We start from the raw sequence: 17,473 nt of genomic DNA, 5'->3' as shown, positions 1-17,473 counted from the left end.
ACAGGGATAATCCTACCTGCCCCCACCCCCCACAACACGTACACAATGGGGTATCGTTTACACAATCATTTGAATACAAAGTTCTTCACTCTGAGGGCGACTGATCTTTATTATATATGCTATATTTTAGGTATTAATAATGACTAATGTCTCTGCCTTTTCAGTCTTTTAAAAATAATAACGTATACGAATTTGAATTGAGGAATGAGGCAAATCTGATCCTTCAGCGTTTTCTTGGGGGTAAGAGACTTAAGAAGAGTGGAGGCGGGTGGGCACGATGAGGAGAAAGCTCTGTGCCCGAACCCCGAGTCTCCAGCAGCCCCAGGTTGGGCAGCTCCAGCGAGACCCGGCTTCTCTCGAGGGGCGGGGGAGGCGCTGAAGGGGAGCCGAGTAGTTAGGGGGGCGCTAAGCGGGCTCGAAGTCGGGGCTCCACACCCCGGGAGGGGCGCTAGGACCCAGGCACCCGCCGGCCTCGGGACGTGCCTGGGGAGTGAAAGCTCTAAGAGGCTCAGGCTCGGGGCCAGAGTCCCTCGGAACGACCGGACCCTTCCCGTGGGCGCGAGGCGCGGGGTGCGGCGTGCGGCAGCCGCGTGCCCGCCGCTCGCATGGAGCAGACGCGCTGCCCGCCGAGCGCCGGCCAGGTGAGCCCCCCTGCGCGGGGTCCGCACGTCCCGCGGGCACAGCGCCCTGCGCCGTCCGAGACCGCCTCGTCCCCACCCCCCGCGCCGCGGGAGCGGGGGCCGGGCGGCGAGCGGGTTGTGCGCGCACAGTGCGCGGGCACCAGGCCAGAGCTGCCGCCCGAAGACCCTCTCGGACACCTTCGCGGCTGAGGAGGGGTATTTCTTCTTCCTCTCGGTCTCTGCGTGTCGCGGTGCCCCAGTGCCTTCTTGCTTCCCAGGAGGGGAGCACCTGGAGCGTCCGGTGTAGCCGCCCGCCTCATAATTCCGAGGGCTAACACGTCGCCCACCAGCAGCAGCCGGCCCTGCGGGGATGGCGCTGCGCAGCCGCCGCGCCTCTTTCCCTGGGGTTAGCCCGAACCAGGGCTACGGACGCCGGGCGGGGGCCACGGGTTCCCGCTGCACCCCGAGCTGCCCACGCCTCTCTGCGCCGCCGCGGCGTCCCTGCTTTTCTGCTGTAGCTGCTCCCCTGCCCGGGCAGCGAACCGTCGCCAGCCCCAGCCGGAGGGCGGGGGGGGGGTGGGGGGTGGGGGGGGGATGGGGGGCAAGAGGAGGCGTCCAGGGGCGGGAAGCCTCCGCGCCCTCGCTCGGGGTCCCGGACTCCTTGATCCCGGAGACCGGCTCCCACCCGCGCGCGCAGCTCCCCGGACAGCGCTCGCCGGGCACACAGACTGAGTGTGAGGTTTAAACCACCCGCCTCTGGTGGGGGAGATGGAACGTGGGTGCAAAGGAGGCTCTCACGCCGTAGGGCATAGGAAAGCGCGGGTGAGGACAGCCTGCAGGTCAGGGAGGAGCGTTTCGTCCAAGGGGGAAGCTGCATCCACAAGCTGCCATTCTGAACTTGTGGGCGTTCTGCTGGGCGCCCGAGCGTCACCCGAGTGCACTTAGTTACCAGAATCAAGTAGACACGGGTCCCCGGACTGTTGCGGAAGATGAGGCTTGGCTAGTGGTCTAAAATCTGCATCGGGCTCTCCTGTACCCTCAAGACTAGCCGTGCCCATCCATTCTGCTTCCGGCTCAATCTGACACCAGTTTGCAGTCTCCAAGTTACCAACTCCAGGGGGAAAAATAAAAGGTCGCTGAATAGTTGCTATGGGCGAGTGGCAGGCGGCGAGTTGCTAGGACTGCACGACCACTGCAGTTCAGTGGTGGGCATCTGCCTCCGAAACTTTTGCCAGCTGCCAGTTTACGGCAGTGGGGCGGTGTGTGTGTGGGGGGGGGGAGGGGTGGCGTGCTGCCTGTTCTGTCGGTAACAGACACGTGTGTCAGAACCTGAAGTTAAACACCTAGTACTCACCTAGAAGAGAAACTTCCTCCAAGCTGTGTTGGGAGACAATCAACAAAAACATTTACATAGGGCCGGTGGGGGTAGGTGAAGTGCAGAGGACCTTCCCTCTAGGATTTTATAATCTGCCTGCTGGCATTGCCAGTTCTGCTTGACTGCCCCTCTGACCTCGAATGAGCTATTTTAACTTTGCTTGGTTTTCCAAGAAGCAAAAACGGAAGAATGATAGTCTGCAGCAGCGGAAAGAGAATTCATTGGGAAGCCAGTCCTTGGGTTCTAGCCCTAGCTGTACCACTGAGCAGCTGTGACACTTTTGGGCGGGCCACACAAAATCTGGGCCTCTGCTACTGCAAAACACTCAAAAAGAACCTTCAATCCTGGGGTCCACTGTAGTCAAAATCTGTCAAGCTTAGATAGCCTAGGTTTTTGCCTTCTTCATTATACTTGGTTCCACAGAGACTGCATGGATTGAAAGGATACTGGATCAGAACGGTGGGTGAATTGAATTTTAATTCCAGTCTGTTTATAGAGCCACACAAATCTTTCAGGCTTAAGGTCTGTGGAAATAAGCCTGGTTGGTCGAGTTAATACTTAGAGTGCACTGCGAAGGACCTCAAATAGAGAGTCCTGTTGAAGTTAGTGTGTGGTTACATAAAAGGTTCTTTCTGTGCATTTGAAAGATCCTTGCCACAAGCAGGGTGTTACAGAAATGAGTAGAGGAGAAGCCCCAAGTTGATCCTGCGGTAGAAGAGGGTGAGTGTGCTGTATGGCTAGTGGACGTACTTCAGGTTTTCTCTGATAAACACTTTATTTATGAATGGCTCCATTATTATGAACTCCAGAAAAGCAGTTTATCGGTTGGGTAATGAAGTAATGAAATTGTCTTTAGAAGCCACATTAAGTATTGGAATACCTAACATTACTAGAGTTTATTGGGATAAGCCCTGCTTTCAAAAGCATTGCCTTTTTATTTAATTTCAGCAAGGGAAATAAGCAGAATGATTTATTATGTTTTCTTACTAGATAATTTTTTAAGAGAGAAAAAAGCAGAAGTAAATACAACACATGCTGCAAGAAACCTTGTTTCTTCAGTTTCCAGAGATGAGTATCATCATCATCACCATTACCATAATGGTGAATATCTATTAAGCACTTGTGTGCCAAGCATTGTTCTGAGCACCTTATATACACAGTATAAGGTCATCCTACCAACACCTTCTGGAGGAAGTGCTATTATTTCTTTCAGTTCATAGGTGTGAGAACTAAACTTCTTGCCTGACATTACACAGCTGGTAGGTAGAGTTGGACCTCCTACTTGGGTTTATTTGCAATGATTCAATCAGAATGCAACAGAGAGAAGGTTGGGAAGGCAAAAAGTGGCTACTAAATAAGTATCAGGCACTTTATACACCTCAGTGCATGGAAATTAATAAATCTTTTATGAGTGCTAATTTACTTAAAAAAATTTTTTTTAACATTTGTTAATTTTTGAAAGACAGACACAGAGTGTGAGCAGGGGAGGGGTGGAGAGAGGGGAAGACACAGAATCTGAAGCAGGTTCCAGGCTCTGAGCTATCAGCACAGAGCCTGATGTGGGGCTCAAACCTACCAGCCAGGAGATCATGACCTGAGCCGAAGTCAGATGATTGACTGAGCCACGCAGGCATCCCAATTTAGTTTTCTTTTTCTGCTTTTTATCAATATGCTTCTATAATATGACTTGGGTGTCTTGGATGCATTTCATGTGGACAAAAAGGTTGAACTCTTTTTTAACTATGTAGATCTGAGTGCAGATGGATGAACCATAATTTATTTTACCAATTCCCTTTGACTGGGCACCTGGATTATTTCAAAATTTTCACAATCACATACAGTCGCTAGCATAGTGTATCTTATTTATATATTTCTGCACATCTGTTCAGATATTTCTGGTGGATCAATTCCTAGGAAGTGGGGAATTGCTATGCAAAAGAACATAGTTACCATTTGATATATACTTTTTAATAGATACTGCCAACTTGCCTTCACAAAAAGAAATATAATTTCTGGTTTGCAGTCCATTTCTTCCACTAACATGTTTCTGGGCTTTTGGCGAATCACTGAATCTGAATGGGTCTTGGACATAGCATTTGTAAACTAGAGGTGGTAAAACTTACTGGTTTTAAGGTTGCTTCTGCAAATATGTACAATTAGAGGTTGAACAAATGCAGTTGTTCATATGTGAGCATTTTTACCTAAAAAACCAGAAATTCAATATGGTTTCACCTAGTGGCACATGAAGTCCTGAAATATGTTTCTGGTAGTCCCATCTTCTCTGGGGCAGATGTGTATGCGAGGGGAGGCTAGGCTATGCTGCAGTTACAAGTTAACCCTGAAACCTCCGTGGCTGAAAAAAAAAAGTTTATTTCTTATATTATATATCCAAAGCAGGTTAGCAGAGTACCCTGCTCCACACAGTCACCGAGGGAACCAGGCTGACAGAAGCTCTGCCATCTTGTAATTGCAGTATCTAGAACATGAAGGCCCTGCTGTCCTACGGCAGTCGAGAAGGAGGAAGGACCATGAGTGGTTAACACGTGCCCTTAAATGCCTCAGCCTAGGAATGAAGCATATCTCTTTTATTTATGGTCTTTTGGTCACAAGTAGTTACAAGGACCTCACCCCAACGCAGGGAGGCTAGAAAAAGTTGTTTTCTGATGTCCAGAAAGAGGAAATGACGTGGTAAATTCATAGCGTTGTGCATTAGTTTGCTGGGGCTTTCACGACAAAGTTATCACAGCCAGGTGGCTTATACAACAGAAGTTTATTTTCTCACAGTTCTGGAGGCCAGAGGTCCTAGATCAAGATGTCAGCAGAATTCATTTCTTCTGAGGGCCTCTCTTTTTGGTTTGTAAATGGCTACTGTAGAGAAGGAAATGTAATTTTCCCTCTATCCTTCTAGGTTCCTGGCTAAGGCCCTGCCCCCCAAAATAAAAAACAGATCAACAGCAGAAAAACAAATTTTTATTTATTAAAAAAAATTCTTTTTTCAGTGTTTATTTTTGAGAAAGAGAGAGAGCATGAGCAGGGGAGGGGCAGAGAGAGAGGGAGACACAGAATCACAGATTCTGAAGCAGGTTCCAGGCTTCAAGCTGTCAGCACAGAGACTGACTGGGGGCGGGGTGGGGGGGGGGGGGCTCGAACTCACAAACCGTGAGATCATGACCTGAGCGGAAGTCGGATGCTCAACCGACTGAGCCACTCAGGCGACCCAGAAAAACAAGTTTTAATTGGGTACATATACTTATGCACATCCAGGAGTCCCACAGAGCTATGAGACTCAAAAGGCAGCAACTTGATTGCAGTTTATATATCATCCTGAGCTAAGGAAGGGGAAAGGGGTTTGGGATTTCTAAGGGGAAAAGGCAGTTCTTGGGAAGGTGTGAAGAGCGAATGTTTGGTAAACAAAGGTTGCCCTGCCCTAGAGATAAGTCTTTCAGGGGAAAAGTTATCTCTGGTAATAGCTCTCTTCCTGGTACAAGATCCCTTTCTAATGTAAATTTCCTTTACAAAAGGCTAACTTCTACTCTGTTTTCAGAGCTTCTTTTGTGTCTGCAGTTCCTTAAATGATAATCAGCTCAAAATAATCCTTATGCTAAAGAGGCATATTTTGGGGTAGCACATCCTGCTCCCCTTCACCATCTTTTCCCTGCATCTTCACGTGATCTCCTCTCTGTGTCTTTGTCCCTAACCTCTTTTTATCAAGGTCTCAGTCATTCTGGACTGGGATCCACCCTAATGACCTCATTTAATGTTAATGACCTCTTTAAAGGCCCAATCCAAATACAGTTACATTCTACAGTGGGGAGGGGGCTAGGAATTCAACATAAGAATTTGGGGAGACATGATTCAGCCTATAATTCATTGTCTTAGTATGTGGCCCCTACTGAGGTATAGTCACCCTGTTTTTATTCAAGGAGGTCAGGGTGTTTCCGAAGCCACATCCCAGGGCCTTCTCTCCACATCTCATCCTCCCCTATTGACCAAGAAAAGTGTTGTGTTCTCATTTCCCTGGGTGTTGTTTTCAAGTGGTCACTACTCGCATCAAGTCACCCTTTACAAATGGCACTGGGTCTAACATGAGACAGAGACTGTAGGTGAGACAGAATGAGCGTGAATCCTTGGGACACCTGTGTGGCTCAGCCGGTTAAGCGTCTGACTTTGATTTCGGTTCAGATTGGGATCTCACGGTTCTGGGAAGGAGCCCCGAGTCTGGCTCCACTCTGAGTCTGGAGCCTGCTTCAGATTCCCTCTGTCCTCTCTTTCTGCCCCTCCCCTGCTGGCAGCTACTTGCTCTCTCCCTCTCTCCTTCAACATAAATAAATAAACATAAAAAAAGAAAGTGTGACTCCTGAAGATGGCTGAGTTCTCATCCCAGCTCTACCCCTCATCAGCAATATTTCCTCATCGGTAAAAGGGGAAGAACAGTACTTAACTCACAGGGCTAGTGTGCCAGTTAAATGAGATAATAAATATAGAGTGCCTGGCATATACTAGGGGGTCAGGATGATGCCCTTTATTATTTGCAACTTCAGAAGCTCCTGGAGCCATCGGGGCGCAGTGTACTGTGCCCCGGCCTGCACCCCAGGGGCACAGACCACTCAGAGGCTCCGCTGCTTGAGCTGCCAGGGCTTCCAGGCCCTGCTCGGAGGTGTGTACACCTTCGTGGAGAGTCATCGCATGACCATTTTGTAACTCCAGTAGCTCCCACACATTCAAGTCTTAGGTTCACAGTTAGATCCGTGACCAGAAAAGGAACGCAAGAGACTATCCTCCTAAGTAGCCCTTAAAATCATTCTCTCCATTTCAGTTGAGGCAAGTAGGGTTGGCAGTTAAAGTAATATGTAAAGGCAGCACTTGAGTTTTTCTGAGATGTTCCCTTTCCCGTTCGAATGCCCCCAGAATCAGGGTGTGTTTTTCAGTCAATAGCAGCTGAGCGTTAGGCCTAGAAAGACAGCCGCCAACTTTCCTTCTGACAGCATCTTTCCCTTGGAAACATAAGAGAGTGTGGGTTGCTCTATACCTGGCATAGATGATTCTGTCTTGATTTTGGGAAACTCTAGATTCCTGTATCAGGAGTGGGAGAGCGTGGAGCTGTCATATAGCCTTGGGTCTCCAGTACTGGAGTAGTAAACAAGCCAGTAGGTAACCAGGGCAGTGGCTTTTCTGGGTCAAGGTGAGCCATGCACCTCATCCCTAGCAACCGTCTGCATCCCCCTTGTGGTGCCAGGAGGCCAACACTCTGCATCGTGGGTAGTTGCCAGCCTTCCTACGAGATAGCAGACACTGTGCACGCTGCATTTTCTATCCTGCTTGCTACTATAAAGCCAAGTAAAGGCAGTGTTGGATTAAAGCCAAGTCTCTTGATTACCAGCCTGAATCTGTGACCACCACTGCTGGGAGGTGGGAGGGGAAGGGGTGGCCCCTTGTAAATTGCTGTCGGCCAGGCAGTGGTTGTGATGTACTTGTCATCTCATGGATGTATTTACTCAGTTTTAACTTCTGATATTTTCACCTTCTCAGTCGAGGTGGGTACATTGTTGATAATCCATGTGTTGAGTATAATTGCTGATTGAGATGACTTCAAAAAGGTTATGCTGTGATTCAGCACTGAAACCAAGAAATTATTGTTTACACAGTTACACAGAGAGTCAAGGAAATAGAGAACGGGGTATAAATTTGATATTGATAAAGCAAATATTTGTCTTTGGAGGATGACGCAATTTTAGTTTTGGTGTTCTTTTTTTTTTTTAAGTAGCGGCCAAAGGCCTTTAATAAAGAAAAGATACCCGCAAGTACATAAAGCTAGATTTATGTTTTGTTTTTGAGATACGTGCAGGAGGATTACATGTCAAGTAACTAAGCTGATGGCAGGAGAAATTGCCTAATCTGTCAGTGTAGATGAAAAAATTCGAAGCTGTGAGAGGCTAGTGGGATGAATTCTTGCAACTTACGGGACTGTCATTAGACCATTATGTCATAGTTTAATGGGCAGCATCTTTTTCTTGGTGATACATAAAGTGATGTTGTTTTGTATAATCAGTAGTGTCTTAGTTTGGTGAAATGTGACAAAAGCAACAAGGAGGAGACTGGAACCTAGGTGCCTTGCCTGCACAAAGTGCACATCCCTGACCCAGGTGTTGTCTGACCCCACTGTCCAGATGGGTGAGATAGGTCACTTGCAGGACCCAGAGAATGCATGCCTCAAGAGCGGGGAGCCTAGAGTGGGAAACTTAAGGAGGCCCCCAAGTGCGGGGACAGAGCACCTCCTTAAATGTTGCAGCCTCCTGCTTTGCTTGCCTTACTATAGTCTCCGCCCTGGTTTTGATTTTTGAATGAGTTTCTCATTTTCCCTAGATGACTAAGAAAATTAAATGGAGATATAAGTGGATGAAAATGTAGTCATCCAACACACATGGTCAGCTTGTATCCTCCATTGTAAGTATTACTCCTCCTGGGTGAGATCTACGGAAAACTAAGAAAACTACAGAAAACGAAGAAAGTGGTCGGGACATTGTGAGGAAAGGAACGTAATAAATGTATTACCACCTTGCGTGAATTCTTTACGGTTGAACATATGTACAATTAGCCATGGCTGATTAAATAATATGGAAACAAATGACTTCTCTACGTTTTTAGGATCTGTTTTCTAGTTCCATTTAGTATTTTTAAAAGAAAACTTAAAACCATCTTCCTTGCAATGGAATGGAATATAAAGAGGAAATTAAATTCCTCAGGTAGCTTTCATCAGATTCCCTCTGTTTTGAAATCAGCACAGGACGTCCTCTTAGTAACCTCAGAGTGCTTTGGAAGGTTTAGGAGTTCTAAATTCTGTCCTGGCTGGTGATGGAATGGTCGTCACAAGATTGAGATGCGTAATGTTGACAAAGGGCATATATACTGCAAGCATCTTTGTCACACAGCCCATTGGACATCATTTCTGCCTGAAGAGCATCATTCTACAATGCGTGTTTTCATGTTTCAAAGAAGAACTTAGTTTTATCCCAGAATAGCATTTTTAGAGGGAGAGTGGCCACTGAAGTGTTTTCACCATCTGCGATCAGGCTTTTCTGTCTAAGGAAGGGCATTTCGTATCTTTTAATGTGGCTTGCACTGGAGTTCTCAACGTGCTGTCACTCGTTGTGGGAAAAAATTCTGCCAGAAAGGCTATACCTCACCCACTGGTCTCTGCAGCAGCAGACGAGATTCTATGGCTGCAGGGATTGCACAAGAGGAAAATAGCAGGAAGGCGGGAGAAGGTAGGGGAAGGAGTAGAGGGGGAAGGCTGCGTGGATAAAGGGTCAAGCGGTGTTTCCCAGTCTAGTTGCATCACAGCGCACAGAGGACAACGGCGTTGTTGTCTGAGATACTGGAGTCAGTGGACAAGACTTGGGATCTGGTCAAGGCCCTGCATGGGTGACCTGCGGGTTGAGAGAATCAATATCTTGGCGTGTAACAGTTATCTTGATGTAACAGTTTGGTCAGTCCCCGGGTGAGAAGCCCTGGTGGAGAGTGTAGCTGTCAGGTGGAGGGAGGGGAGGGGCTCAGAGACCACTCACTGCATAATGGGCCCATGCCTGCCTCACATACCTAGATGGCCTCTAACGCTGGCCTAAGTGTAGCTGGTCTTTCTGTTCCTTCCCTAAGCCCTATGTTTAGGGGCACATGCTTGGTCTGCAGGACTTTTCTCTGTCTCTGTCTATGCAAGATCTGGAGGTCAGTAAGAGCTGTGAGCGGCAGAGGAGTTTGAAGACAGTGAGGGTGGTCACTTCTTCCCTGTGACTTCTCGTCTCTGGAAGGAGTAGGTTTCCACTGTTTATGCAGGTAACTACTGAGCATCCAGCATGTGCCAAACAGACCCAGTTTTCTCTTGTTGGAGCTTACCTCCGGTGTGAGGAGATGGTAAAGAATGAAAAAGAGAGAGAAAGGTCATTTGGTGGTATGTGCTAGGGAGAAAGTAGAGAAAGATAGGGAGAAAGATAAAGCAGGAGGGTCAATAAGGACTCCCCAGGATGGGGGGGAATGTTTCCTAATTAGATAGGGTGGTCAGAGGAGGCCTCCCTGGAAAAGGGAACATTTGAGCCAAGGCCTGAAGGAAGTAGGGAGTGAGCCATATGGATAATCGGGAAGCACATTCCAAGTAGGAAGAATAGCAGGTGCAAAGGCCCGGAAAGAGCATGTCCATAAGTTAAAGTTGCAGCGAGGAGACCAGTGTGGCAAGGAGGACACAAGCAAGGGGAGGACAGTAGACACTAAAGTCAGGGAGGTCATGGAGGCCAGACAGCTGAGGGCCTTGTTGTCTGCTATAAAGACGTAGCGAGATGCAAGTGATGGAATCTGACTTCAGTTGTGGGCGGAACACCCCTGTTGGCTGTAGCATTGAGAGTAGCCTGAAGGGAGCCAGGATGAAGCAAGAGAATCTGCTAGGAGGCATCACGATAATCCAGGTGAGAGATGTGATGGCTTAGACCAATATGATAGCAGTGAAGATGAATGATGGTCTGATTCTGGATTACTTTTTAAGTGGAATTAATAGGATTTGCAGACAGATGGGGCATGGCGTGAGAAAGACCCTGAGATAACTTTAGAATATCTCTCATACCTCTTTGCAGCACTAACATGATATCAGTTTTCACCATCTGTCTTTGATCCTTGCCACCTGGTCCCTGTCCGTTTTTATTCTTAGGAATTCTTCATGATTGACTCTGGTGACCTGGGTTGATATCAGGAGTGATGATGGTCTGGCTTAGTTTTTGCCCTTTGGTTTTCCTGGAAGAGAACACCTTCAAGGGATATATAAGACCAGACGTTGACTGCAAGAGCTCTTCTCAATAAGCCAAGGTCAAAATAAAGGCTCCCCTCCCCCCGAGAAGTGTTTCCTCATAACCCGATGTTAATTTCCCTAAAATAGCTTTAAAGGAGAAGGATGGATCATAGTTTGTGAGCTAAAAATTATTCCTCTGGTTAACTGAACCATAACCAGTGGAAAGGTGAGAACCAATGGAATCATTGCTTGCAGAAATTTATCTAATAAATGAGATGGTAGAGAAAAAAGGAGAGAGACTCCCGTAATCCATGGTTTTGGTGCCAGTGCCAAATAAGGCACAGTCAAAAGCCAAGATAAAGCAATTCTTTCACTAATACCAGATCTGTCACACAATTGGGGTGTGACCAAGATGCTGCTGTGATCTTCCTCCTCCTAGTTGACCCCCAAAATGTCCCTCTGGGTTCAATGGTTGCTCTTGCGGGCCTAAAAGTTGTGTTCTCATCATCACTTTTGGTTTAACATACAAGCCAGCTATCTGACTTGTTGGCCACCGGTTGGTCAAGACCTTTTATAGATTTAAAACAACTGCTAGTCTCTCAGTACGCATTCTAGAAAAGCTTCAATGGGCTAAAGATATAATAGGCCCAAGAATAATATGATTAGTAAGGAACAATGAGTGTATCATTGTCTGGTGCTTGATGCTCACGTGTGTTATTCTGCCCAGGCTGCCATAACAAAATATCACGGGCTAGGCGGCTGAAACCCAGATATCTATCTACTCACAGTTCTGAAAGCTAGAAGCCCAAGATCAGGGTGCCTTCAGGGTTGGTTTCTGTGAGGCCCATTTTCATGGCTTGTGGATGGCTGCCTTCTCACTACGTCCTCACATGGTGTTTTCTCTGTGTGCTCACAGAGAGCTCGATGGTGGTTTCCTTTTTGTATAAGGACGCCAGTCCTACAGGCCGTTATGGCCACGTTTAACCTTAATTACCTCTCTAAAGGCCCTATCTCCAAATACAGTCACATTGGAGGTTTAGGCTTCAACCTAAGAATCTTGGGGGACACGCTTCAGTTCATAACCTCAGGCAGATGCTGCAAGTTTTTTTTTTAAAAACTGTTGAGTTATTATTTATATACAATAAAATCTATACCTTAAAAGTTTTTTAATTTCAGTATGGTCAACATATAGTATTATATTAGTTTTGGGTATACAATATAGTGATTCTACAATTCCATACATCACCCTGTGCTCATCACAAGTGCACTCCTTAATCCCCATCACCTATTATACTCATCCCCCCACTCCCCTCCCCTCTGGTAACCATCAGTTTCTTCTCTATAGTTAAGAGTCTGTTTCTTGGTTTGTATCTTTTTCTCTCTCATTTTTTCTCCTTTGCTCATTTGTTTCTTAAATTCCACATGAGTGAAATCATATGGTATTTGTACTTCTCTGATTGACTTATTTCACTTAGCATAATACTCTCTTGCTGCATCTTTGTTGTTGCAAATGGCAAGATTTCATTCTTTTTTATGGCCGAATAATATTTCATCATATATCTATATATCACATCTTCTTTACCCATTCATGAATTGATGGACACTTGGGCTGCTTCCATAATTTGGCTATCGTAAATAATGCTGCTATAAACACAGGGGTACGTGTATCTCTTTGAATTAATGTTTTTGTATTCTTTGAGTAAATGCCTAGTAATGTAATTACTGGATGGTAGGGTAGTTCTATTTTTAACTTTTTGAGGAACCTCCATATAGTTTTACACAATAGCTGCACCAATTTGCATTCCCACTGACAGTGCAAGTGGGTTCCTTTTCTTTACATCTTTGCGATCACTCACTCTTTCTTGTGTTTTTGATTTTAGCCATTCTGACAGGTGTGAGATGATGTCTCATTGTAGTTTTGATTTGCATTTCCCTGATGATGAGTGATGATGAACATCTTTTCATGTGTCTGTTGGCTATCTGGATATCTTCTTTGGAGAAATGTCTGTTCATTTCTTCTGCCCATTTTTAATTGGATTATTTGTTTTTTGGGGTGTTGAGTTTTAGAACTTCTTTATATATTTTAGGTACTAACCCTTTATCAAATATGTCATTTACAAATATCTTCACCCATTCAGTAGGTTGCCTTTTAGTTTTGTTGATTGTTTCCTTCACTGTAGAGAAGCTTTTTATTTTGAAGTAGTCCCAATAGTTTATTTTTGCTTTTATTTCTCTTGCCTCAGAAGACATATCTAGAAAAAAGTTGCTACAGCCAATGTCAGAGAAATTACTGCCTGTACTCTCTTCTACAATTTTGGTGGTTTCAGGTCTCACATTTAAGTCTTTAATCCATTTTGAATTTATTTTTGTGTATGGTGTAAGAAAGTGGTTCGGTTTCATTTTATGACATGTTGCTGTTCAGTTTTCCCAACACCATTTGTTGAAAAGATTGCCTCTTTCCCATTGCATATTCTTGCCTCCTTTGTCAAAGTTGAATTGGCCATATAATTGTGGGTTTATTTCTTGGCTCTCTGTTCTATTGATCTATGTGTCTATTTTTGCGCCAGTACCGTACTGTTTTGATCACCACAACTTTTTAGTATAATTTGAAATCTGGAATTGGGATACTTCCAGCTTTGTTTTTGTTTTTCAAGATTGCTTTGGCTATACAAGTTCTTTTGTGCATGTTTTAGGATTGCTTGTTCTGGTTCTGTGAAAAATGCTGTTGGTATTTTGATAGGGATTGCATTAAACGGGTAGATTGCTTTGGGTAGTATGGACATTTTAACAATATTTGTTCTTACAGTCCATGAGCATGAAATATTTTTCCATTTGTTTGTATCATCTTTAATTTCTTTTATTAGTGTTGTAGAGTTTACAGAGGGCAGATTTTTTTTCACCTTGTTTAAATTTATCCCTAGGTATTTTAATATTTTTGGTACAATTATAAATGGTATTGTTTTCTTAATTTCTCTTTCTGCTGCTCCATTATTAGTGTAAAATATGCACCTTTAAAGTATGCCTTTTAGTGTGTTTTAACAAAGTATATAATCATGTGATATATCCATGTATTTTATCACCCTGTCCCTTGCGCTCCTTCCCAGTCGATTCTCAGCCTCTACCACAGTCCCTAAGTAGCCACTAATCTTTTTATTTCAATCAACTAGATTTAGCTTTTTATTTAAAAAAATTTTTTTTAAATCTTTAATTACGATTTTTCTTAATGTTTACTTTTGAGAGGGAATGAGACAGAGTGCGAACAGGGGAGGGGCAGAGAGAGAGGGAGACACAGAATCCAAAGCAGGCCTCAGGCTCTGAGCTGTCAGCGCATAGCCCGACATGGGGCTTGAGTTTAAGAACCGTGAGATCATCGCCTGAGCCGAAGTTGGATGCTTAATCTACTGAGCCCCCTACGTGCCCCAAGATTTAGCTTTTTTAGTTTTGTATCAGTGAAATCATATATTTACCCTTTTGTGTCTGTCTTCTTCCACCCAGTTTAATGATCCTGAGATTTCCCTGTTGCTGTTTATATTAGTAGTTTGTCACATTTCATCACTGAGTAGTATTTATTCCATTTTATGTATGTATCACTATGTATTTTTTTTTTTAATTTTTTTTTCAACGTTTATTTATTTTTGGGACACAGAGAGACAGAGCATGAACAGGGGAGGGGCAGAGAGAGAGGGAGACACAGAATCGGAAACAGGCTCCAGGCTCTGAGCCATCAGCCCAGAACCTGACGCGGGGCTCAAACTCACGGACCGCGAGATTGTGACCTGGCTAAAGTCGGATGCTTAACCGACTGCGCCACCCAGGCGCCCCATGTATCACTATGTATTTATTCACCTGCTAGTGAACATTGGCTTGTTTCCATTTTTTGGGGTGTTACTTAAAAAGCTGCTATGGGGGCGCCTGGGTGGCGCAGTCGGTTAAGCGTCCGACTTCAGCTCAGGTCACGATCTTGCGGTCCGTGAGTTCGAGCCCCGCGTCAGGCTCTGGGCTGATGGGTCGGAGCCTGGAGCCTGCTTCCAATTCCGTGTCTCCTTCTCTCTCTGCCCCTCCCCCCTTCATGCTCTGTGTCTCTCTGTCTCAAAAATAAATAAACGTTAAAAAAATTTTTTTTAAAAAAAAAGCTGCTATGGACAAATTTTGGGGCATGTGTTTTCATTTCTCTTGGGTGAATGCCTAGAATGAAATTTCATGGTTGTATGGTATGCATATGTTTAATAAGAAATTGTCAGACTATTTTCCAAAAGTGATTGTGCTAATTTACATTTCCATCAGCAATGTATGAAAATTCCAATTGTTCAACATCCTTGTCAACACTTGAAATAGCCTGTGTTTTGCATTTTAGCCATTACATTGTATAGGGATATCTCATTGTGGTTTTATTTGCTTTTCACTGATTACTAATGTTGATGAGGTGTTTGTGTGTGTGTGTGTGTGTGTGTGTGTGTGTGTGTGTGTGTGTGTGTGTTTCAAGTCATTCCAGTGTCTTATATTGTGAAGAGTCTATTACAGATTTTTGGCACAATTTTTAATTGATTTGTTTTCTGATTATTGACTGTAAGACTTCTTCATATAGTCTGGATATGAGTCTTTGAATATATTATATTTTTCCCAGCATGTGGCTTGGCTTTTTATTTTCTTAAAGCTATCTTTAAAGGAACAGACTCTTAAAAGTTTGATAAATTCCAATTTATCAATTTGTTTTCCTTCATGATTCATGTCTTTTATATTCTTTCTAAGAAATCTTTGCCTACCTAAGTTCATAAAGATTTCCCCCCCAGTTTACTTCTAGAAGTGTTTTTGTTTTAGCTCTTTAAATTCTGTGATTCATTTCAAGTTATCTTTGTGTTGGTGAAAGGTAAGCGCTGTGGGTTGTTTGTTGTTTTAGCATAGGGATGTCCAGTCTTTTCACCACAATTTGTTAACAAAAAAAAAAAAAAAAAAAAAAAAAAAGCCTGTACTTTCTCCATTGAATTGTCTTGGCACTTTGATTGAAAATTAATTGACCCTAAAATTGTGAGTCTTTGTCTAGACACTATTCCATTGATCTATTCCTTTGTGTATGATGTAAGAATCTGACATTTTACTTCTGTGTACACTTTCCCATCCTTTGTGCTATTTTTGGCATTGATTTTACCTCTACATATTTTGTAAATACCACAAAATGTTGTTATTATTTTTGCTATGAAGTTAATTATCTTTTAAAAGCAATAAAGGGGCACTTGGGTGGCTGGGTCAGTTAAGCACCCGACATCAGCTCAGGTCACGATCTGGCAGTTTGTGAGTTCAAGCCCCGCATCGAACAGTCAGTGCACTGTCAGTGCAGAACCTGCTTGGGATTCTCTGTCTCCCTCTCTCTCTGCCCCTGCCTCACTCTCTCTCTCTCTCTCTCAAAATAAATAAATAAGCTTAAATAAAAATAAGAAGAAAGCCTCTTTATATATACCTTCCTGTTTACCATTTTAATGCTTTTCATTCATTTCCATATAGTCACATTTCTAACTTGTATCATTTTCCTTCCACTTGAAGAATTTTCAGGGATACCTGGCTGGCACAGTTGGTAGAATCTGAGACTCTTGATCTCAGGGTTGTGAGTTTGAGCCCCATGTTGGGCATGGAGACTTTTTAAAAAAAGAGAGAAAGAAAAAAAAAATTTTAGAACTTTTCTGGTAATGAATGATTACTGTTGATGAATCCTCTCAATTTTTGTTTGTCTGAAAAAGTCTTCATTTACCTTCCTTTTTTGAAAGATATTTTTCCTGCATATATGTTGACGGTTCATCTTAAAGATTTTTCTCCATTTAATCTGGCTTTCATAGTTTCTTATGAGAAAAGTCTGTCATTCTTATCTCCTCTCTGTACTTACTGTATCCTTTTTCTCTTTTAAGATTTTCTTTTTATCAGTGTTGTCAGAAATTATATTATATTGTGTCTTGGCATGGTATGCCTTTGGTTTATCCTGCCTGAGATTTGCTGAATTTCTTAGATTTGTGAATCACTGAAGCCCTGTTAATTTTTCTTTAGCCTTCTCCTCCACTCTTTGCTTTAATTTGAATAGTTTTAATTAGCATGTTTTCCACTTTACCGATCTTTTATTTTTCAATGTTGAATATGCTCTTAGTTGTAACCAGTGACAATTTAATTTCAGAACTTGTCGTTTTCATTTCTAGAGACTCCATCTGATTCATTTTTTAAAAATCTTCCATTTCTCCTCTCACAGTGCTTATGTTTTCCATTCAGTACTTGGTTAATAGTTATTGTTCTTATCTGCTAATTCTTATTTCTACTTACATTTATTAATATTTCACTGGATTTTGGGTCATATTTTTCTGCTTGTTGGCATACCTACTAATTTTGATTGTGTACTAGACATTTTGAATGTTGCATTGTTGTGTTTAGACTTTCTTTTCTTTAAAGAACATTGGATTTTGTTCTGGGAGACAATTAAGTTAATTTTGGTTCACTGTGATCCTTTCAAGGCTTATTTTCAAACTTTTTTCTTTAATGTTTATTTATTTATTTTTGAGAAAGAGTGAGAACACAAGAGGGGAGGAGGTGCAGAGAGAGACACACAGACTATGAAACAGGCTCCAGGCTCTGAGCTGTCAGTGCAGAGCCCAATGTGGGGCTTGAACTGACAAACCACAAGATCATGACCTGAGTGGAAGATGGGCGTTGAAGCGACTGACTTCCAAAGGT

General features: G+C 43.7%; 1 protein-coding gene across 2 annotated transcripts in view; it reads left to right on the top strand.

The window, feature by feature from the left end:
• The first annotated feature begins 529 nt into the window (after positions 1–529).
• The window catches only part of PDE8B (phosphodiesterase 8B), a 269,542-nt gene continuing 252,598 nt past the window's right edge, over positions 530–17,473 (top strand). Inside the window, exon 1 of one of the 2 annotated variants that reach the window (XM_086698309.1) lies at positions 530–641. In XM_086698309.1, the coding sequence (XP_086554435.1) occupies positions 606–641 (36 nt within the window). In that variant the 5' untranslated portion in view covers positions 530–605. The remainder of the gene's footprint in view (positions 642–17,473) is intronic. The other variant, XM_086698302.1, reaches the window with a different exon arrangement.

Source organism: Puma concolor, chromosome A1, assembly GCF_028749965.1.
Source record: "Puma concolor isolate L17-30 chromosome A1, mPumCon1.1.hap2, whole genome shotgun sequence".
NCBI lineage: Eukaryota > Metazoa > Chordata > Mammalia > Carnivora > Felidae > Puma > Puma concolor.
Note: the sequence above shows the minus strand (reverse complement) of the source record. Positions and strands in the feature narration are given on the sequence as shown.